This window comes from Phycodurus eques, chromosome 15 (genome assembly GCF_024500275.1).
Source record: "Phycodurus eques isolate BA_2022a chromosome 15, UOR_Pequ_1.1, whole genome shotgun sequence".
Lineage (NCBI taxonomy): Eukaryota > Metazoa > Chordata > Actinopteri > Syngnathiformes > Syngnathidae > Phycodurus > Phycodurus eques.
This window is the reverse complement of record NC_084539.1, coordinates 21,204,437-21,228,906: the sequence shown is the minus strand read 5'-3', so window position 1 is coordinate 21,228,906 and position 24,470 is coordinate 21,204,437. Positions and strand designations below refer to the sequence as shown.

The 24,470-nt window shown below is 40.9% G+C and overlaps 1 protein-coding gene across 11 annotated transcripts in view; it reads left to right on the top strand.

The window, feature by feature from the left end:
- LOC133414208 (formin-binding protein 1) overlaps positions 1–23,340 on the top strand; it is a 62,180-nt gene extending 38,840 nt beyond the window's left edge. For 4 of the 11 annotated variants that reach the window (XM_061699428.1, XM_061699422.1, XM_061699430.1 and 1 more), the window contains exons 9-17: positions 1,212–1,406; positions 2,620–2,808; positions 11,383–11,397; positions 11,669–11,704; positions 14,854–14,963; positions 15,156–15,288; positions 15,634–15,755; positions 15,845–16,017; positions 17,411–20,085. In XM_061699428.1, coding sequence (XP_061555412.1) covers positions 1,212–1,406; positions 2,620–2,808; positions 11,383–11,397; positions 11,669–11,704; positions 14,854–14,963; positions 15,156–15,288; positions 15,634–15,755; positions 15,845–16,017; positions 17,411–17,589 — 1,152 coding nt within the window. In that variant the 3' untranslated portion in view covers positions 17,590–20,085. Of the gene's footprint in view, positions 1–1,211; positions 1,407–2,619; positions 2,809–11,382; positions 11,398–11,668; positions 11,705–14,853; positions 14,964–15,155; positions 15,289–15,633; positions 15,756–15,844; positions 16,018–17,410; positions 20,086–20,141 lie in introns of those variants that run through there. The other 7 variants (XM_061699423.1, XM_061699431.1, XM_061699424.1 and 4 more) reach the window with 7 other exon arrangements.
- Positions 23,341–24,470: the final 1,130 nt, after the last annotated feature.

The following is a 24,470-nucleotide window of genomic DNA, read 5'->3' as shown; positions in this document are numbered from 1 at the left end:
TTAGACTAATATTTGTATCCTAATTTTGAATCAATTAATTAACCCTTTATTCAACAAAAAAACGTTGAAAGAATGTTTAATGTACATGTGTGTTTTCATTTTACTAATAGTTTTTATTTGCTTATTTGCTTCCGGTGTCTGTGGGGGCTCCCGTGTTTTCATCACGCCTGACACATTTAGCTCTTTCTCCCCCATTCTCCTTTCCTTTCGCGCTTATCACCTCGGCTGTAAACACGCCAGACGGCAGGACGGTGTTGTGCGCCGCCTTATCTGCAGACGCGCCGCTGAGTCGGAGAATCACAGGAAGCAGACGGCCGCGCGTTAAGATACAGTTTGACAGACGACCGAGGAAAAACGGGAGTTTTTGTACTGCGTGCAATTTTTATCCACCACAAAAGCGGGTTTTTAATACTTGAAAAACTCACTTTGTCATTAAACGTGTTATTATAGTTGTTTGTTTGAAGGTCCAAAATCAAGTTCCAGCAAAACATTCCAAGTAATATATCAAAGCCACTGATGAGCACTTTACAGAAATGTAGTTATTACATTAATATGTCCTCATATGATGGCGCAAGGACCACAAAACCACTCATTTCTATTTTGACTAGCAACAACGTCCAAAATAAAGTTTTAACAAAACAGGCCAAGTATTATATTAAAGCTGCTGATGAGGGCTTTTCAGATATATGATACATTTATTGGTATGTCCTCATATGATAACGCAATGACCATAAAAACATCTTTATGGCTATAATTTGAAAGTTCACTCGTAATGAGGTCCACAATGAAGTTCCAACAAAACAGTCCAAGTCATATATCAAAACTGCTGATGAGCACAAGCCAAATATATGATTAATTTGTCGATATTTAATAATGATGATGATAATAAAGTAATGACCACAAAACCCGTTTTTTTTATTTTTATTTTTTTAATGCCACTAATTTTACTGTTGACTAGTAACCAGGTCAAAAATCAAGGTGTAACAAAACACTCCAAGTGATGATAAGTACTTTTCAGATATATGATTAGTTTGTCAATATGTTGTCATATGGTGACGCAATGAGCGCCAAAATCAACCCGACAGGATATCCGATTGTTTTTTTAAAAAAAAAAAATTTTTTTTTTTTAATGCATTTCAGAACTGGCAAACTGAACTGTAAATGTGTGTGTGTGTGTGTGTGTGTGTGTGCGTGCGTGCGTGCGCGCGCAGGACTCTAACCAGGTCGTGGAGTCGTACAAGTCCGGCTTCGAGCCGCCGGGGGACGTGGAGTTCGAGGACTACGGGCAGGCCATGAAGAGGGCGGTGTCGGAAACCAGCTTGAGCAACTCGCGGGTGGAGGTCCGCGAGAGGCCCGCCGGCAAAAGCAAGGGCAAACTGTGGCCCTTCATCAAGAACAAAAACAAGGTAACACACACACAGCAGCACCGCGTCCCCGCTCAGAAAATGTACCGCGCGTTCTCGTGTTAGTATTTTGATGGTGGTTTATTCCCCCCCTCCCTCCCTCACCGACGTGGAGCGTCCGTCGCGTCTGTAACACACACTAATGCAATTCCCGCCTGTCCGGCTTCATATTAATTCACCCGCAGTCTCACTGTGTTTTCCACTGACCGGCCGTCCACTGTGAGCAGTGATAACCCTGATTTCTGACTTGCGGGCTGGTGGTACACTCATTTTTTTTTTTAAGAGGCTTTTACGTCACTTTTGGGTGCTTGTTGTAGTTAGGATGAATGTCTTTAATATGAGGTGTATGACATGTATTTAGACTAAAGTGGAAATAATACAGTAATCCCACGCATATTTCACGGTTCACTATTCACAACTTGTATTTTTTTTCTCTGAGACCTATCCCCTATTTGCTAAAAAAAAATAGTCTTGAAATGTTACTGATAACTTTCTGTGCATGCTGTACTCCCTTGACACCAAATTACTGCACTACTTTCTTATTTAGCGACTGAGAGCCCTAAGATGTTTTTGTTCGTCGGGCATGAGTTGAGTTTCGCCGGGCGTTGCTCGTGGCAGCATGTGCATGTACATGGGCACGTCCGATGGATGCATTAGGGTAAATTTGAACTTGAAATGATATTAAAGTGTTTTCCAATTATTGTTTGTGGTGTATTTAGGGTGTAAACTATTAATATAGGCAATTATAAACATTTGTAGGAGGGTGTCAATTCTCGCAAATATCGGGGGATTACTGTAGTAGTGGAATAGCATCAGAATTAGTATTTTATTGATTTATTTATTTTCTTTTTTAAAATCCTGCATCACCTGATAGTCTTCCGCTTTGGCTTTTGGGAATGACATCATCACAGCGCATGGCATCACTGTATCATCTATTTAGCCAACATTTGCTCAGAATGGACGCTCGCATGCGCTCGGGCTGCGACGGCTGCTTGCTTTCAACACGCTTCTTCGGCTCTGTCTTTGTTTTACTCACATTCCACTGATGATATCGACGTTCCTCTCATGTTGTGTTAGAATTTTTTTGTTTTTTTCATTTACGTGTCGGAGAGGTTTATTGATTTTGTGTTCCCTCCTCCTTTTCCTCCATTGGGATTCTGGCCCCCCTTTCTTCTTCTTCTTCTTCTTCTTCTTCTATGGTTTTCCTTACCGGTAGTTTATGTCCCTGTTAACGTCCCCCCGCCAGCCCCCGCCCGCCCCCCCGGCCTCATCCCCGCCCTCACCCTCTGCTGTTCCCAACGACTCCCAGTCTCCCAAGCAGCCCAAGGAGCCTCTTTCGCATCGCCTCAACGACTTCATGGCCTCCAAGCCCAAAATGCACTGCCTGCGGAGCCTGAGGCGAGGGGTAAGTGTGTGCGTGCGGGTGTGTGCGCGCACCAAGCTTTTGTGCATGCTTTTTGTGTGTCTCCGCACCTGAGCACTCCACCTTCCGCACTGTATGGGACCCCAAGGCATTTTACCCACAACATAAATATGATCGTGATCTGGTCATGTAGCAGATGGAGAGGGTAGCAGCCGTTTTACATATAACTACAGTTTTATAATAGTACTTTATATTATATAGTTCTCCCAGGAAAAAAAAAAAGATTTTTCTTATTTTTCCCCTAAAAAAAAAAAGTAATTAAAATCATATTTAGACAAATAGTGCCCAAAGAATTTATTTGATTCAACTGAGGAAAGCAGCCGGCATTTATTTGTAGAAATGCTGTTTTAAAAATAACTCTTTGTTTTATGAAACATTTTTCACAAATAAATAATGATATTTAACATAAATTCACATTTCCTCAAATGTTGGCACAGGGAGGGTAACAAATAATTACAATATTAAGAATTTTCACAACTAGACGCTGGTGTGAGGGGGTTATTTACTCAACTGCAGCTGTACGAGGCATTTATTATTTGTACAAATTCTGTTTTACAGAATACTATTTTATATGATGTATATTTTCTCTTTTTTCTTCACCAGAATTAAATGATGATGATTAAAAAAATATATGCACAAAAAGTGACTCGATATATTTACTCAACTGCAGAGTATCAGGCTTTTGAGTTCTACCACATTATTATTAGAATTGTTTTCAATACAAATAAAAGATGAAAGTAGCATTTCCCCAAATACTGGCGTGGACATTTATTTACTCAACTGCAGGCTCTGTAAAAATAATGTCAGCCATAAATTACAATCCGGGGCGTTTAAAACAAAAGAAATGGAAGCATTCGGAACAAGGTTGAACAGTTACTCCACGGGAAAAGGAATCACCAATGAAAGGTTGGCGTTTGATTGCTGAGGATGCCACCCTGCAACTAATTGCAACTTTAAATTGTTTTTTTTTGGGTAGGTATGGCATGTATTTTTTCACTGTTAAACTGAGCCTTTTTTCCCCAAACCTCACACATGTATGTAATGCCTTGACTCATACGGTGCGGTACAGGTCCTTGTTCTTTTGTTCTGACTTGCTTTCCCGTTCCTATGAATCGGTGATGGCTGTCTGACTCACCAGCTGTGTTTTCATCTTGTGTCCTCATTCTAACTCACTACGACACACCACCAACACCCCGAACGCCCCCCCTCCTCCCCTCATCCTCGTCCTAGCAATACGCCTTGACAGCAACATAGAAACACATCGTACTTCTCGCTGGAGGCAGATTGTTCATTTCAAAAGGACTGTGGTAATTCCCAGCAGAGTCACAGTTAACTATTTGCATATTCAACTTTTTCACCTTTTTTTTCTGCGGAACCTAACCTCAGCTATTTGAAGATAAACTCGCTGGTGGTTTTTATGCTTGTTGTGGAACTAAGATGCCACAAGATGGCGCCAGAGCCCTGTCTAAATAAGAAAGTAGTACAATTGGTCCTAGGACGTACTATATGTTGAAGTTATGACTCCCAAATGGGAGGCTAGCTGTTGATGAGAGGGAGGAGCTAAGTTCAGCCTGGGTTGCTTCAGAGAGTCTTTGGTGCATTTGCATGTACAGTATACAAGTAAACGCAATTATTAGCAAGCACATTGCTATTTTTTGTTGATATTGCGACAATCATTTAAAAGTGACTTGGGCACTTATATTGTCAGTCCAACGATTTCTAACTGACCCCTCGATTTTTTGAAACGTGGTGTATTTCGCAAATAACTTTTGACATTGAGTTGATCACTTACTGTAGCTGATGTTAAGCAGCTAGCCGATCAGTGGTGATCCGGACCTTTCTCTGAATTTTCTTTGAGGGGTTTACCATCTGGCCCGCAAGAAACATGGCGTCACGCCGCTGGTTGCTGTCAAGCCATCTTAGGACATTACAGGAGTGACTTCCTGGAGGTTATCGGCAGCAGCACAAACGGGGTGTCGTCGTCAGAGAGGTCGAAACGCACCTTCCCGTTCCCATTCCGGTCGTCCCTGACCTCAGGAATGGGTGTTCGCTCACGTTTTCCTTCCGCACGCCAAAAATGTATTTAGGGCACCTCTTGAAATTGCTTTGTTTGGTCCTGGTGATTGTTCTCGGGCCAAGTAAGTCACCGTTTTTTTCCCATATATTTAAAGCTTGTTTATCCTGGTCAAATTCTATGGTCATTTTTTTCCAAAATTCAGCCCCCGAAGATATTATCACTTAGGAGCATGAAATTTGGTTTGCATGTCTGTCATGGGTTGACCCAGAAAAACGACTCGAGAAGCTGTGTTGGAAAAGAAACAGGAACTCCACCATTTTGGATTGAAGAGGCCATTTTAGGGTCATTTTGGCCATTTACAGGAGTCCTTCAAAGACAAACTTTGCCTGAGAGATTTTGTCCAATTGCTACCATGTACACTAGATGGATGATGCCCGTTGCTGTTACTACCAAATTTGAACCAAGTATGCTCAAAAGATGGGTGACGGTAAATTGCGGAAAGGTTTTTGAGTTTTTGCCATTTGCTATGAAATTGGAACCGCGTATACAAGATGGATGGGTGATGCTAAATTCAAGAAAGTTTGAATTTTCATCATTAGTTTGGCTATCAAATTCAGTGATGGTAAAATGGCGGAATATTTTGAGTTTGTGTCATTGCTACCAAATTTGCTACCATAAACTCTTTAACAAGTCAGCTTCACAAGGGCAGCTTTTGACCAAACGTTGACCCGTTTATCGCCTTTCCCAGCTTAAATGCCGTGTACAGTACATTTGAATAGGGGCAGCCGTTATTCAAAGTACTATAAATTAGTGTGAACATGACACGTGAAAAGCGCAGAGGAAACCATTGAAGGTCGGCAGGGAAAATGAGAAGAAGAAAGGAAGTGATGGTTTTTTTTTTTTTTTTTTTTTTTTCCTCTCACATTCTCAGTGTAGCAGGAAGTGCAGGTTTGTGCAAAGCGGAAGCTCGGCGACGTTATTTGAAAGCGCGATAACCGCTGTTCAATCCAATGCGTTATCAGCCTCCGCGCAGATTTTTCGCATTCCGAGGGAGATGATTGAAATGAAAGCCACTCTTTTTCCCATGTGTCCTTTCATCAGATGGAGTCAGCTTCTTCCACGTCATGCCTGAAAGCAACTTATCTATGTTTCGTATATATAGATGTTTGTCCATGTTCCAAACTTTAGTGATGATAGTTTGTTAATTCAACCCCCACTGGCACACAAAATGAATAACCATGTATTCTCTAGTGGTGTGCGATACTACAAGACTTGCCGGTATCGCCCAAATTTGTTAATAATTCAATTAGATGTACCATCAAATTGAATCACTTTTCATTGTGTTAAAAATGTTAAAAAGGTTTCCATTCGGATTATTATTTCGCTAAAACTGAGGTAGCGATCAAATTCCAATGCAGGGTCAGTATCACTGTTACCAATATTAATGAATGAATTCATGATTACGGTTGCTGCGTCATCAAATTGCTGATTGAATTTGAATGACGTTAAGTGTCTTTGTGATTTTTCCTTTGAATTACGAGTAAAAACCCAGATATAGTGCCGAGACAACGTATTATTAGCTAGGGATCTGGCGCCCTCTTGTGGCATCTCGGAGTGTTTCAGAAAGAGCACAAAAAACACAGAAAAAAGTTGGGGAATGGAAATAGGTCAATTTGCGAGTGGTGAACCATGACTAGGCGAGGATTCGCTGTAGGTGATGGAAGCGTCGTAGTGCTTGCATAAGAGAAACTAAACATCGATATTTTGGATATATGGTTTGATCATCACTAGTAATGGGGCAGTTGTGCCAGTGGAGGTGTTGTGTACTTTGTATGTCCAGTATAAGGAAAAGTTTTATGGCTAGCCGTTTGAGCATTTCGTCAATATCGTTGATATCCAACTTTACGTCCTTGTACTAGTCTGCTCTTTGTTCTTACTTGTCGCACAATTCAGCGCACAAGTAGAATGACTTCCACTACTGTATGATGTTTGTGCGCACGAGTAGAACCACTTTGGAATACTAGTAGGACAAGCGATGTAAACTGACATGTTACTAGTACTGGTTGAACTGGTTAGTCGGCGAGTCAACTACTACTATTACTCACGACTACTCCGCATCTCCATGAAACGCTTGAAGTCGACCTATTGCTAATTGTGTTTTTGGCATCTCATCTTCCAGTCTGCCGCCATTGCCGGACGATGATGTCCGGCCAATGAGGCGACACAATTGCTATACATCTGCCGTTAGCCTCGCTAGCTTCGGCTAATCCAATCGGCGCTAGTCTTAACAGATTCATACCAGTGAGAACCTCAGACTGGCGGCGAGAAATGAAGGCAGCGGTGCGAACCTTTAAGTGAAACGGTCCGAGGCGCATAAAAGGTTGGGGGATCCCTGTACTGTCCTGAAAAATATCAGTGACATCATCGATCAATTGACTTCAATTTGACGTTCATCACATCATACTGGATTTGGATTACAAATAAACGTAAGACACAGTCGTCCTATTAGTGCACTGAACTGTCTTAACTAGTAAGGACAAAGAGAGTACTAGTACATCATGGACCTGAAGATCGATATCGAATAAATGCTCAAATTACTTTCCATCGAGTTGAATTTTAGTGTGTCAATTGACGTGTGTTCTCTCCGACAACACCATGACCGCCGCAGCCGCAGCAACAATCGCCGCGCTCGCTCATTTGTCACAAAGAACTCATGAAGAGGACTCTGGGCCGGCCCACGTACGCTTTTGAAGCTCGGCAGTACGTCGTAAGTTGGTGCGCCGCGCTCAGAGGGGATCGCCGCTGTCTTCGGGTCCGATGATCCGAGACGATGACTTCATCCCACGCATCACATGCGCCGGCTTCGACGTTCCCGTGTGTGTGGCGCGGCTGTTTTCCCAGGCTTGGCGTCAAGTTGTAAAGCGTCACAAGCACCCTGAGGATGAGCTGATGATCATGATGATGTTGATCATGAGGATGATGTCATTGCCAGAGGTGGGGGGGGGGGCTCAAGTCACATGACTTGATTCACGTCAATGAGGAGTCGTGTTTGGCTAAAACCTCTGAAGGACTCAACTTAAAACTTCTGAAGGACTCAACTTGACTTTGACCTAGGTATTTATGAGACATGTCTCTGTTTGATCTTGAACTACATGACTGGAGAAGTTTTTTTTTTTTTTTTTTTTTTTTTTAAACGAATCAGCTTTGTAGTGTCGTCGGGAATAAGAGAACGGCAACGTGCAAGCTTTGCAACTCAGAGACACAACACCGGTGGACATCTAACTTCATCCGTCTCTATAAAACTCACATAAACATGTGAGCTACATTAACCTCACAGGGAACCAGTTTGTTTTGCAGCCGTCTTCCTAAATCAAGTCTGCACTTTCGCAGTGAGAAGATGGAGTAGTCCATTGCGTGAAAAGGGAAAGGGGAGCATCTGAAATGATCATGATAAATTGTGAATTTCCGATTAAGGCTGTAATTATTGCTTAAAATCAAAGACATCGTTATTGGTCAGAATTTTCTTTTACCGTTTGTGCACTCTGGGCAACTGCCTACTTTTGACCAATGGCAAGTACACACCTGAATACAGCTAACTAACGCCAGTACAGATACTGATTGTAAAGTGGCTAATGTGTAAATATATTTTGTGACTTGACTTATTTTTCTTTTATCCAAATAATGACATCACCCGTTTGAAATTGAGTGTTTACTCGACTCGACTGGCTTGATTCTTCTTACAGTAATTTGGGACTTGCTGTATATTTGAAGATTAAGACTTAAGACTTTCACCTCTGGACTCATCAGCTATCCAGGGTGTTGGTCACACTTTTGGGGGCCCGTAATCCACCCTTGCAGCCTCCCGCAATGTACGTGTTACATATCTGTGTCTGTCTGATGGCTTAGAAGCACTGTTAACAGTGGCTAGGATGGTTAGTACACCTGAAGGATTCATCATGTGACGTGAAGTGGCGAAACCCCCGCTATTTGCAGAGAATAGCGAAAATCGTCGCGTAATTGACGCCCACTTAAAAAGGTTTTATAATTAGACTACAGATACTGGCACGACTTCCGTCTAAATAAAACTCCTCCGCTCATTTCAACATAGTTCCTTGGCACCAAAATGCCACGAGGTAGCGGCACAAATTCCCAATACAGAATTGGGAATGGAGTATTTTTAAGGGCTTGACTTTACAATCCATTTGTTGGATTTTCAAACAACTTGAAACTGCAAGCATATTGTACTTTTGGTAGCCTGAATACACCTTGGCACGTCACTAAGCTTAGGTTATATTGTCTATATAAAATGAGTACAGTTATTCATTGTAATTTTAATTAAATATTGTTAAATAATAAAAATCTTTAGACTGTATTTTTATATAGGGGAATAATAAATGATTTTAAAAAGTGCAATAATTCATTCTCATCATTCAGTTTTATTGTTCATAAAAATGTAATTATAATGAAATAACCAATAATTTAACAAAATAAATAAAACTAATGTTTACATCAAATTGCTCATTCAAAATAGTTGACTATTTACGATAAATAAATCTAATATATATAAATACATTAAAATGAATGAAAAAGGAATACCTTGTTTAATAAATTAAATGCTACAAACATTTTCATTTTCTTGATCATTTCATTGGGCCAGAAGTAAATATTTAAACTATATAAATACTCATCTATTTATATATCAATATTTAATATTAGAATAATAAATTACTTTTCGTAAATACAATATTTAATTGTCATTATTTTGTTGTATTATTTGGTTAATTTTACGATAATTAGATAACCAATTATCTAAAAAATGAAATCTAAATGTATCCATACAATTGTTTACTCTTTACAATGAATAAATTAAGCAAGTATTTCATTAGATAAATGAATTAAAAAAAACACACATTTTAACTAACCTATTTTCGGGAAATAAATAGCTGAATTAATGCAGCAAATATTTTTAGGCTTTTGATAATGTAAATGTTTGGGGTGCCAGATTTCAGAACAGAGCCCCGAAGCCATACTTTGGCCACCCCTGCGTTAGACGTCACCGCACTGAAGTTTCATATGACATGACGTGCAAGAAAGTGCTACTTTTGATGCCTATTTTTTCCCCGAAAACGCTCCACTTTTGGGACTTGAGCACTCCCACCGCATTCTGACTATCAGGACAGCTAGCTTGTACGCTTGAGGTATTACAGTACAGTTCGATCTACGAAATGGCGGTTGTGGGATCGGGGAAAGACGATCATTTCTGGAGTGTGCGCCAGCCTGTGAGCCTCTTAACCGAATGACCACGAATACAAAACAAAACAGCTTCTTCAGTATCGGCTCCTTGTGACTGGGGGACATCAAGTGAGTGTCGGTCTGTCATCTGCCTCCTTGTTTGGGATCTGCTCGCCTGCTTGTAGCGCCCCCTGCTGTCCAGTGTGTGCCAAAGAAGCAGGATGTAAAGGGGAGGGGGTCCACATCTTCATGCACTCCCCACCTGCCTTCCCCTTTAACGCCTCATCCTTCATCCTTTTAGCACAGGGGTTCTCAAACGTTTTGGGTCCAGGGGAGACATTTTTTCAGGACGCACGCTAATAATCTTAACCCTAAATAAAATATAAACGTCACTTTAGGAATTCAAAACCTGCCATTTTTGAGAAAAATAAAAATTAATTTTACAATAACATGTCTTAAGAGGAAAAAGGCACATGAACAATTTAGTTAGTACAAAATGTTTGAGAATAAAGTCCCATTTTTCCTTGATAAAGTCTCAGCATTGTAGTATTAAGTCAAAGTGAATTTCAAACATAGAACTGTAACGTTATGCCTTTAATTCTAGAAAACAGGCCTTTATTCTAAAACAAAATTAGGACCATCTTCTGGAAAAAAAAGTGATAATGTTGTTTGTTTAGACCTTTTGGTCTAAACAAACAACACTATTAATAAATAGAAATAAATGCAACACTTTTGTTTTAGCTACTCATTTTTAATGAGCTAAACCTTTTTTCTATGTACACAGAAGGCCTCTTTCTTTTCAAAAATCAGTCTCTCGCACACAAATCTCCGAAATCTATATGAATGAGCACCTCTCCTTTGTCGAGATAATCCATCCATTTCACAGCTGTGCCTTAGGCTGCCCACAATAAAAAGCCCCTCTTAAATTTGCAGTTTTACTCTATCCAGTCAGTATTTGCTGTGACCACCATTTGCCTCGCGCAGTGCGACACATCTCTCTCTCTCTCTCTCGCATCGAGTTGATACGGTACAATACGGTAAAATTGCAGATTTGAAAATGGCCTTTTATTGTGGGCAACCCCAGGCCCACCGGTGCAATTATCACGCAATCTAATCAACATTTTATTGCAATTGGCGGACCCCAGTTTGAGAACCACTGCAATTTAGCAGACTTGAAAGTGCTGACGAGCAAATGTTGTTTTCCTTGAAAAGCCGCAATGTCCCTCACGTTTCCCTCTTGACGTTGACCGTGTTGTTTCTCTCTCTCCCGCCTTCGCTCTCCCCTTCCGTCCTCCCCCACCATGAAGCTTTCTCTCAAGCTGGTAAGCATGACCGTTTAACCGCACCACCACCACCACCACCATCATCATCATCATCATCATCAACAACGCCGCATGACGCATGTCCACCCATTAACACATTTGCCAATAACGCAAGTTGTTGTTTTGGATTTGCTGTGACATAACGAGACGGGTGTTGTCTCAATTCTATGTTTTACTTGTGTGTGTGCTTTTTTTTTTTTTTTTTTTATGTTTTATGCCATGGCTGTGTTGTCCCCCCCATCCCTCTCCCATTCCCTGCTCTGTGGTGCAGATCACACTCAATTCCCACGTCCGGAATCTCATTGAGGTGATCAAGTTTTACAGTTTTTGTTTTAAATACTAACTTTTCAGTTGTAGTCCGCACTGCATGATTTTCGGTCATAGTGGATCGCTCGATTGATTATGTGGTAACCACGACAGGTGCTGGAGTTTGATTGATTTAATTGATTGATTGTTTGCTTTATTTGATCATAGAAACAGACAAAAATAAAGATATATAAAATGAAAAAATATTTTAAAAAGCTGCAATAAATCCTATCATTCGGCACAGTTTACATGTCGAAATGGAGTTGGAGGAAATAAGGAAATCATTTTGTACTTCCTCCGTATCGTATCTGATTTACCGCTGTGCAATAACGATTATAGCTTGAAGTTGATTAATCATCAATCACGTGTTTCGGCCGTAACAATACGCACACCTCGCTGAAATCAACAGTTGGTCGGTCGGCGCAGCAAACGGGCATCAGTGCCTCAAGCCGACGAAAAATGACAAGTTCCAAGTGTTGCGAGGCCGCGGAGGTATCCGAATGTGATTGGATGATCGAGTTGGTGCAGCAGAGGAAGGCGGGGAAAGTTGAGCGAGCCAGCTTTAAAACGCGCACAGCGAGTTGACACCAGGACAAAATAGCAATGGCGTCATGAATTGATCAGCGGCTACTCGACTATTATCACCTCAACGTCGACTACAAATACACAGTACAGTCGTATTATCAGAATCAGAATCAGAATCATCTTTATTTGCCAAATATGTCCAAAACACAAGGAATTTGTCTCCGGCAGTTGGAGTTATTTAATTGCGATAGAATTAATAAGGCTCCACTTCCCTCAGTTAACTCGTGAATAGCGAAAAATTACCAGTAATTGGCACCGCCCCTCTAAAGATGTTTAGAATTGCCTGTATTGAATGTCATTAGTATAAAATATCCATTTGTTTTTATTTCTGTAATCCTTCAAATTCCAGTTAGCACAATTTGCAGGTTGTGTGTAAAACTCATTTGAACCAAACTGTTTGATTCATTGCAATAAAGAACAAGGAATTAAAAAAAGTTCTGCTTTAAAGAAATGTCCTCAACTGGATAATAGTTTGTCGTACGATCAATAACTGATTAATCGGGATCGCCGTGCTCGACAAATGCTTAACCTGCTAGCTCCTGCCTACACTTAGCATTTATGCTAAGCTAACACTCTGTAGCTGGTTAGCAGAGGAACAAAACTATGAATGCGAATCACTTGTTCACGTTTTTTGATTGAGTTTAACCTCGTAGGTTTGTTTGGCAACACTAACAAGTTAGCATGTTACGCGTAACTGACAATGATGACATTTGCGTGAGAGTGTGTATGTGTGAGAGCGAGTGTGTGTTGCATGCCCGGGAAGTGTCGCATGCGGCCACTGAGAACTCGAGTGGGCTCACTTAATTTTTGTCATTTTCAGTGTTAGGTTTAGCTTAGGTGCCAGTGCATCTGCATGTTCATATCAATGAATGTTCCGGTACTTCCCATCTTTCGTGCAATATTGATAGATTTGGCGGATGTTTGGACTGAGACCGCTTTTGCGCTAAACTCTTAGTAGCAGCCATAAAGTTGAAATCCAACCATTGATCCATTTTCTGAACCGATCCCTCTCCTGCAAAATGAAAAATGGAGTTAGCCCACTCGGGTTCTCATTGGTTCATGGGCCGACAGGGTAATGTTGCCATGGTGACCAAGCATGTGTAGACCTCCAGCCTTGTACCTGCAGCAGTCACACCCTGTGCCGACCAAAACTCAATGAGATCCAAACCCACCAATCCGCCTTTCCAGTCCACCGTTAACGTCTTTAAATGCCACTTTCCCCCCAAGCAATGCTTTAATTAGCCTTAATAAATGATATAAAAGGTTGGGGCACCTTATATCTGCCTTGAAAAGAGTCTTAAAAAAGAAAAACCATAAATTTGGTCATATCTTTTCCTATAGTACGTAAGGGATTCAATTAAAAGTAGTCGGAGAGCCCTTATCACCCAGTGGTCCTAAATTTGACCAAAGTGACCTTAAAAAGACTCTTGCAATATGTATGTAAATATCATATTAAAATGTGGACAATAAACAAACAAGAACAAGCTCTGAACCCACCAAAAAATGCTAAAAAAAAAAAAAAAAAAGCATTTTTGTGCTACTCACAATAGTTGTGATGGCAGTATAGTGTAGCAAAAAGAATATTGAATATTTTTTCAATTGTTGGAATTTAAGAAATGTGATTACAAAAATCAAATGACATGAAAATCTTGAATGAGCGATTGAGCCCATATTGGTCATATTTAGTGAATGAATTTTGATCAAAGTGGCCTTTTAAAAAAAACACAAAAAAGTTAAGAGATTTGACTTCATTTTTGGCGGCACGGTAGCCGACTGGTTAGAGCGTCAGCCTCACAGTTCTGAGGACCCGGGTTCAATCCCCGGCCCCGCCTGTGTGGAGTTTGCATGTTCTCCCCGTGCCTGCGTGGGTTTTCTCCGGGCACTCCGGTTTCCTCCCACATCCCAAAAAAACATGCATTAATTGGAGACTCTAAATTGCCCGTAGGCATGACTGTGACTGCAAATGGTTGTCTGTTTGTATGTGCCCTGCGATTGGGTGGCAACCAGTTGAGGGCGTACCCCGCCTCCTGCCCGATGACAGCTGGGATAGGCTCCAGCGCGCCCGCGACCCTAGTGAGGAGAAGCGGCTCAGAAAATGGATGGATGGACTTTATTTTTCATAAAACAGTTTTAAATCAGGGGGTAAAAACTAATTCAAATGATTGCAACAAATGACAATTTAATTGTAAATTTAAAAAAAATCAAATTGAGCCCAAATCGGGCAATCCCTTGCGGTCATATATAGTCATATACCTTCAGATATTCGTACGTATGTTTTAATACTGTATGTCGTCAAAACGATTGGCTGTCCTTACTTCATTCCTCCACAAAGTTTGAGATTCACATTTCGGAGGAGCTTCTTCGCATTATGCTGGTAATGAATCAATAGGTTGATACACAAAACATCTCAAACTCTCTTTATGAGTTGATTCATTTTTGATACTTTCTAAGCCTCATCCTCCATGAAGTGACTGCATCGACTGGATTCACTTTATCGCTATTAACAAACTACGCAGCACATTTTGTATATTTATACCTTTTCCCTGCTCTTTTCCCGTCTTTTAGGGTTCTGGACCCGAGGACTTCAGCCACCTACCGCCGGAACAGCGGAGGAAGAAGCTGCAGGGCAAGCTGGACGAGCTCAACAAAGACATTCAAAAAGAGATGGACCAGAGGTGAGCTGCAAAAATTCGAATCGAACTAATTGAAGGCAAACGATGGGTGGTGCGACACCGCCCCCCAGTGGCCCCGGGTCACCGTTAATGTCGGACCCTGATGCTTGTTCTTTGCTACGATATTTCTTCTTAGGAGTGTAAGAGCATTTCACTTGCAACTCTGGTGACACCGTGCTTCTGCCTCTCCTTAAGGGACGCACTCACCAAGATGAAAGACGTTTACGTGAAGAACCCGCAAATGGGTGACCCCGCCAGCGTGGACCCCCGGCTAGCGGAGCTCGGGCAGAACATCGAGAAGCTGCAGTTTGAAGTGCAAAAATTTGAGGCGAGTTGAAACACCGAACAAGTAGCTCTACTCTTGCTGTTTGGTTTATCGAGAGCCAGCCAACGATTCAAACACTTTCCAGCTGGGTTCCTTCCAAACGAGCGCGCCTGCTCCACATCCATATTAGGTGAATGTGTGCTGCTTCAACTGTAACCTTCAATTTCCCAGGTTGCCGACACTTCATTTATTAAAACAAAGTGACGGCGGTCAGCTACATAGTCAACACTCGGGTTATTCTAGCAAAATACCGTGGGTCGGTTCCATTCCCAGAGCCGGTCAGCACTTGGGTCATTCAGAAAAGTTAACGATGGTCTGTCCTTACTTTGTTTTAATGAACCCATTCAGGGCTGGCTGGCTGAGGTGGAGGAGAGGATGCCGTGCAAGAGCGACACACAGCGGAGAAGCGGACTCTACGAGAGCCACAGCAGCACCACGGTCAACAACAACTGCGCCCAGGACCGAGAGAGGTAAGGTATACTCATTGGGGCTCGTTGGAAGTCTTGATAAAAGACGTTCATACCTTTTACTGCGTTGGTGCGCGTTGGCCCTCGAGCAGCCCGGACGGCAGCTACACGGAGGAGCAGAATTCCGAGATTCACGTCAAGGCCAACAACGCCAACGCCAACGCCAAGCCCCCCGCGGCCAGCACGCCCGAGTTCGACGACGAGTTCGACGACGAGGAGGCGCTGCCCACCATCGGAAACTGCAAAGCCCTCTACCCTTTTGACGGTAAGCAACCGTGGAAGAGCCTTCAAAAAAAAAAAAAAAAAAATTCAGCCCCTGAAGTCAATTTGACTCGGGAACATGAAATTTGGTAGACGTGTCTATCATGTGTAGACCCACCAAAAAGTCTCCAGAAGCTATAGCTGAAAACACACAGGACAGGAAGTCTGCCAGTCTGGTTCCAAGCGACCATTTTAGGCTCTTTTCCAGGGGTCCTTCAACGACCAACTGTTCGAATTGGCAACACGTACATTAGACAGATGAACGAAATTGCAGTTTTTGCCATTGCCCGTCAATATGCACTCGCCACTTTTGTTAGACGATTGAATAACAGGAGAACTCATCCTTGAGTTTTGTGATAAACATGCGCACCAAATTTCGTGTGCCTAAGTTAAACTGGCTTTGGCTTTGTTCGTTTTATGGCGAGTTACCAAACTTCACTGGCATGATTCGACCACACGCATAATGAAAACTACAGGAACGCTGCAAATGAATGTCACTGCGCCACCTAGCGGTGGCAGAAAATGGCCCAAAGAGATAGTTGCCCATAAATGTGCGTGGAGATGCTTGGAAGCAAGCACGAGGCCCGCTGGCTGCGCCCACGTGACTGCCGGAACGTGAGGAGGAGGAGTTTGACGTTCCTGGCCAGTGTGTGGAGGAGGAAGCGTGTTGGAGATGAAACGCTCGTTTCTACAGATGCAACCTTTACAAAGTCGCATTCAGCGGAGAAGCAGCAAATGCCAGAGACGTTGACAACGCGCCTGGTCGGATTGTGCGCACATGAGAATATTGATCGTCGCAAACGTTAAGAAAACAAAGACATTCGAAAACAGTCATCTCAGTTTCTTTTGATAATGAAGTTGTATAATTCCAATTCAAAAAGTTTTTTTCCTGTCGAAAAAATCATTGAGAGTAAGTATAGAGTTGGTGGCCTTTTTTTTTTTAGACTCAAGCCATATAATTACAACAGTTGTAGGTCATAATATTATGAAAATGAAATACATTTATTATTAGATCAACATCTTAATGTTCAGAGGATAAAGATGTATTAATCTAAGAAAAAATATGAGTAAAATATTAGCAATATATTACAAAAACAAATGTTGTAGTTTCACCGATAACGTTATAAAATATAGATGAAAATTAGTCATATGAATTATGTATTATGTAATATTGTTAATGTCGAGGTTAATAAATAGTAATATAAATACACATACATACATTAGATAATAATATATAACATGATATATTGTATCCAAGTGAATTAAGCTTTTTTTTTTTTTTTTTTTGTCATTTCGATTTTGAGTTGCGTAATTGTGCTACCAAAGCGAGCATCCAGACGTCACCGCCGCGTGCTCGTCCCGGTTTTTATTTGGCGTTTTGTCCCCCACGCGGTCAGGCCACAACGAGGGCACCATCTCGGTGGCCGAGGGCGAGCTGCTGTACGTCATCGAGGAGGACAAAGGCGACGGCTGGACGCGGGTGCGCCGCAACCAGGACGAGGAGGGCTACGTGCCCACGTCCTACGTGGAGGTCTTTCTGGGGACCAACGCCAAAGGTGCCATGACCTACATTTGACTGCCATTACAATCCCCACCACTACAATCCCACTGTATTCCTCCGCCGTGCCTCCGAGCCTCACACCGCACGCCAAATGAATGTAAACATGTAGCTGTATCCAATTGGAATGCATGCGAAATATGATCTGCTGTACAAGTGTTTAATTCAACGATGACTAGTGTATATCAGAAAAGTTATTTTTCTAGCCTCCTACGACATACAATATATCCTCACGCATGCTGCGCGCGTTTCATTTGAGAGCTGTCATTAATATATTAGCCCTTTCGATCATGATAGCGTTGAATGAGCCCAAAGTTAGTTTAGAAGCAAATGGCAACTTTCGCAGCGTGGCCAAGGCACATATTCGACATGAGAAAAATCTCACCGCACACCACCAAACTATAAATGCCAAATAAAGGTTTTTAAAGTGGTACCTTGACTCAAGAGTTTAATTTGTTGCATGATCCTGTTCGCATGTCAAATGGGCTTTGCGCATTGAAGTGGTTGGAAATGCCATTGGTATGTTCCAGCGCCCCAAAGAACGCCAACAAACATTTTGGTAGCACGTTTTTTGAATAAGAAAGCTGTAGGGCGTCTTGGCCATTAGGGGGCAGCGTAATACACGAAGAAGTGTCTCTGTAAGTCGTTTCTGCAGAGGATAAATATTATATGCCTGTGAATATTGTATGCGCCATCTGCATGTTTTGCTCCCGCTTGTGTTCGAAGTTTAGAACTGCCGTAACATAGAGATGCTAGTATCGTTAGCCCGTCCATGACGCTTTGCATTGTGTGTTCACATGAAGCTAGCAGACTTTCTTAAGACAAAGATCATGCGGATTGGTTAAATCCACAAGGTGTAATTCTGGTGGTTTTATGGTAATGTTTTGTAACCGGTGGCTTAAACAGCTTGTAGCCTCATTTTTGAAAAATGATTAACGATCAACCAAACTGCTGATTGTTGTGAATTTCACAGGAATCCTATCTCGCGCTCTGAACTCAAAATTCTTGTTCGCAGCTCTCGAAATACTTGGAAGTCGAGGTACCACTGTGTCGGACGTGGCGCACCACTGAACGAAAAAAAAAGCCACGAAAAGTATATATCCTGCGATCATGACAATTTCTTCTCACTCTACTCCCAAATTCAAATATTGTTGAGTTTTGTTGAACACTTTGCTGGTATTCTGTTGGATGAATGTCAAGTTGATTGTAGCGTCTGCCCTCTGGTGGAAAACCATTTAATTGTTCTGCATGTCACGCTACGTCACCGGCGTAGCTAGATGAACCAAAATAACTTTATTTGTTGTCAATAAATAACCATATTTGGACCAACGAAGTGAAATTGGATAATTTCCCGCGGCACACCTGATGATCTCACAAAATCCTGAGCGACGTTAGCGCCCCCAGGCTAATGATTTTCCCCTCTTGCGTAGTTCACCTTTTAAACTCTCTTTTTGATGGGTCGCTGTCTTTTTTCACATTTTCTCCTTTATTTCCCCCACAGCCATCAAACATTTCTTTTGGTTCACTTATGTTATGTTTGTTATTGCTAAAAAGGATCAAACCTCTGGACGCACGCCGCAGTACACAACAAACCAATTGCGGGAAATTACGAGAGGGGGGGGAAAAAACCCCTTATTGCGCAAGAAAGAAGTATTTTTTTTATTGATTAAAAAATAAGTAATATTAAGAGTCATAAGCATTATGATAATGTTTTTTAAACCCAGACGTTACAGAAACCTATACAAATAAAGTTGAAAGTATTTGAAATGAATTGCAATGGGAAGAGTATTTTTTTGAACGCCAGAATATGACAAGAATAAAGTTATAATAATAGAAGAGTAAAATGTTAATGATGCCCCTCAAAAAATGAGAGCAAATCTAATTTCATTTGTTTGCGATAAATTCATTATGATGAGAATAAAATATATTTTTTAAAAGTCAGAATTCTACAAAGAACATCTGAATGTTCAAAAAAGTACTGTCATTATGAGGGAAAAAGTTTTTTTAAAACAATTTTCTCGTGTTATCGTCTTTTTGTAAGACTAAAAGAAAAAAAGTCATGCAAGATTAAAGTCATATTTGGAGAATGTATTTTTTTTATGGATAACATTGCAAGTCGTAGTACAAGAAACATATTGAGAAAATAGTCCTGAAAACTGGAGAAATTCAGAAATTTTTAAAATATTTTTCCGCCCACATAATATTACTCCTAATGTTTTTTTTGTTTGTTTCTTTTTAAGTCACAGTACACATAGCTTCTTTAAAATAATGCACGGCAGTCCTTCTATGCCATCTGAGTGTGGATTGTGATTTCTACATTTAAATTGGAATATTTGCCACAGATTATTATTATTTTTTTTAAATGTAACTTTAGTTTCATACTGATTTTTTGGGGACGGTAAAAAGTGCAGCGTTCGAAATTCAAATTCCAACCCCGCCGGCACAGCTCTACTTCCATATAGATGCATTTCTCGTTTTCCCCCCTTCCACCGCCATCTAACATTTCTTCTTTTTTTTTTTTTTTCTTCTGTCACTTGTTGTGTTTGTTTATTTCCTGTCCTGCATTGCAGATTCCTAAACGAGATGCTGGCTGAGGAAGCGGCAGGGCAAGCGGCCTGGGGGAGAAATCGCCGTGTTCCTCCTCTTTAAAAACAAAACACAAAAAAAAAAACAAAGCGAGACACGGACACTTTAGAAAACTCTTTTTATCCTCCGCGGCAAAATTGTTTCGCGCTTTTTGACCCCTAACAGCTGGGCTCGGTCATTTGCGCTTGGCCGCCCGACTAACCTTCTCGGGCGTAGTCAGAGAGAGGACGCACCAGCACCCCGCCCCAGCCTGCCGACCGCTGGACCCACTTTCACCTCATTCGCTTCACCATCCATCCATCCTGGATCCCATAAGATGAGCAAAAACATACGAAACATCCAGAAAACACTCCCAATATTACCGCCGCTTGATTCTCCTAATATGAGGACGTTACGTAAAGTGTTATTGCAGAGAAATATGTTGTAATATTACGAGGTTTATGTGGTACTAGTTCAACTTTATTTTTGACATATTCTGAGTTGTAAGTTTTACGAAATCAGTTGTACGGAAAATATGTTGAAATATTTAAGGACAAAGTTTTGTCTTTATTCTCAAAATATTTGGAAAAAAAAAAAATCAAATAAAGCGTAATTCATTGTGGGGGAAAAAAATAATAATGTTATAAGAAGTCGTCATTATGACTCTATACTCATAAAATTTGGGCGTTACATAAAGTGTTATTGCGGATAAATAATTTCAGTTGCAGTCCAAACCCCCCCCCCCAAAAAAAAAGTCTTTATTCTTGAAATATTAAAATTGTAATGGTACAAAATAGTGTTCTGAAATGAACTGTTATGAAAAAAATGTAATGTTACAATATTTCAGTCGAATAACAAAATGTTGTAAGATTGAAACCTTTTTTCATATATAAAATGACGAGAATAAAGAGAAAAATGTATGACTTTATTCTTGTAATATTAGTATGTTACATAAAGTTTCATGATGGATAAATAAGTCACAATAATGTAGTTGTGAAAGGTTTCAATATTTATGTGGTAATATTCCGATTTGATTCTCTAAATATTCTAAACCTTTATATATATGTTACAAAATAAAGTTGTGCTTTGGCACAAAAAAAAAAATTGTCCTAATATTACGAGAGCGAAAATGTAATTTACGACTTTATTTTCATTATATTAGAATTTTATTTTGAAATGGTACTAAAAATGCCATATGAAATGAAGTTTAAAATATTCCCAAAAACATTAATGTTACAAAGTCATTTTCATAATAAGACGTGAAAAGGTCATTATTATGACAGAAAAATTGCAACATGATGACTTTATTCCACTCGTAATAAATATCATAAAACTGCAAAGCAAATAAGTATTATTACAGAAAAACAATTGTGATTTATGATTGCAAAACATCTACAAGGTTAATGTGGTATTTTTTGTGTTCGTGTGTGTGTGTGTGTGATTGGAGAGGCCTTCTCGGCTCCTCCCACTTCAGGAAGTGAATTTCCCTTTTAGTTGGTCATGCCATGATGTCATCGTGACGTCATCACGTCACCCGTGTGGCTGCTGTCTGCTCCTCTCTCTGACGTGAACGCTCGCCGCCCACTCGCCCCTCCCCCTTCCTCACCTGCACCGAGCTGCCGCCTGCCACTCCTAACCCCGCCCCCTCGCAGGACGGCACCGTCTTTTGCAACCAATCGGTTCTTGGCTTTGTTGTGTATCGTTTGCTTGCCCCCGTCTGCCGCCCCCAAGCCTGCGTGCGGCCCCATGGGGGTGGGCGGTGGTGGCAGTGGGGTGCCGCCCCTCATTGCCTGTTAACTTGAATGACTTTTTTGGTGGGGTTCACCTTTATAGTTGTTTTTTATAGTTTACTGAGCGCGTGCGTGCGTGCGTGCGTGCGTGCGTGTGTGTGTCCCAAGTGGCGCCCCCACGGTGTGGGTAGCGGCGTTGAGGTGCCGCCACTTATTGCCTGATTAGGTGAAAGACTTTTTCGGGGCGTGGGAGGGGTCATATTTTTATTTCGTATTTTATGACATCGGTGCCTCCCCACCCTCAGCGACCCCACAGGGGTAGGTGTCGGTGGTGGGGTGCTGCCCCTCATTGCCTGATGAACCGCAAATAAATCCTTCAGGTTATCCTTTCATAAGATTTTTTTGGGTCAGTCCCTTTAGTTCCGCCCCGCATTGCCTGATAACCTAAATGAGTTTTTGGGGTATTTATATTGTGTTTATTTTTTTGTTGGTGCCCGCTGCCGCCCACCCCCCGTGGGTCCGTCACTTAATGCCTGACTAAACTTTGAGGTTTTTTTTTTTCTTTTCATCTAGATTAGGATTTTTTTGGGGGGGGAGGCAGTGCCCTCCGCTGCCGCCTTCTCCCCTGTGTTGGGGTGCCGGGGTGTCCCCCAGGGTGCCGCCCCCCCAGCCCTCATTGTCTGATAACCTTTTTGGGAGGTGGTTTACCTTTTTATTTATTTTCTGTTGTTGTTGGGTGGGTCGTCACCCTTCATTGCCTGACAAACCCCATAAACAGTCAATCAGGTTACCTTTTTTTTTTTTTTTATGTCGGTGCCCCCGGCCACCCCCACCCGACGGCGGCCCCACATGGGTGGGCCAACAGGGATGTTCATTGCCTAATGAACCCCCCCAAAAGTCATTCAGGTCATCTATTTATTCTTTATTTTTCTCAAGGCTGAGAAGCGCATGTCCCCCAGGGGTCCATCCAGGCCCCCTCGCCCCCTTTTTGTGTTGCCCCGCCTGCCGTCAGACCCCAAAAGTCCCGTTAAGACCTCCTGAAGCTCGTAGTGTTTCTGACAACATACTGTGACCTGCTTTATCTGTTCAACTGACACTTGTCGTTCCCACACTGTCAGACTAAAACCAACCAAGATGTTCACCCACCGCAATGGCACATGTCTTTTATTTGACTTTTTTTCCAGTGATTTATTATTATTATTATTATTATTATTTGAAGCAGAAAATGTGTGTTACTAGCGCGTTCTGCCATGGAATGGCACTGAAACCCACTTTACTGCAAGAGTGTTTGTTTGCTTAATTGGAACATTTGGGATGGCCAGCTAGTAAACAGCAGCCGGCTGAAAAGAAGGAAAAAAACAAGTAGTACGATTTCGAGTGGAACAAGGTGCAGTGTTACACGAGAAATACATTTTCAATATTTCGAGAAATAGAAATTGGGTAATCATTTGTGAAAAAAAAAAAAAAGGAACGTTTCAGAGGTACCATGAGTCTTCTTTTTTTTTTTTTTTTTTTTTTTTTGAAGCCGCCTGAAAATTCAGAACAAAGTTGTAATATTATGGAGAAATAAAAAGTCATTTTAATTTGATTGTATTGTAAAGTCGGTCTTCTAAGGATAAAATGGGAAAAGTATGGAAATAGTTGTCATACTACTAGAAATTGAAGTTGGGAAATTACAAGAGTAAAGTCAGGAAATTCCAACGGTATAAGAAAAATAGTTTTTTAGTTGTTTTCATTTTGGGAGGTGTCAAAATAACATAAGAATAAAATCTTTAAAAACATCAGGAAATTGATGTTTTGAGAAAGAATTAGATTTTTTTAAGGAAGTATGAAAATGACAGCAAAGTTGTTATATTGAGAGAAATAACAACAAAAATAACAATATTTTTATAAAGGAAAATGTTGAGGAAATTAAGAGAGATTTTGAATGAAGACATTTAAATTTATAAAAATTCGGACAAATTTACAACCAAAAGTTTGAAAAAAAGTGAAAATTACAAGTTGTTTTATTACGAAAAAAACGTTATAGTTCATTGTCTTTTACAATTACGTTGAAATATTTCTTGTGGAAAAATAATGAAAATATATCGTAATTGAATTTTTAAAAAAATATATTGTAACAAGAGAATAAAATTATATATATATTTTTAGAAAAGTCATCAAAATAGTATGTTTGGAGAGGTAGACAAAAGTCCGATAAATATCCGGTTTATTTATCCATAACATTACAGTACAACTGTATTCTCATCCAAAATGTAATATATCTCTCGTAATATTACGACTTATCACAACTTTTTTTTTTTTTTTTTTTTTTTTAAATGATTGCAAGATTTCTTTGAGTTCTTTTCTTTTCTCCTTGGTCAAAACAAACCACTTTTTGCTCCTGGCGTTGTTTTCCCGGTGGAGATCCAAGTTTCGTGTACATTGGAGAGCCAGAGAGTATAAAATGTATAAATATGAATATATGGATAAAGAGGCAAAAAAGAAAAAACAAAACTATTTGAACTATCGGGAGCCTGTCGCTTTGCAAACGTGCGTACAGGACAGACTGTGTGTGTGTGTGTGTGTGTGTTTGCGTCTCGTTGCCTATCGGTCAATTTGCTT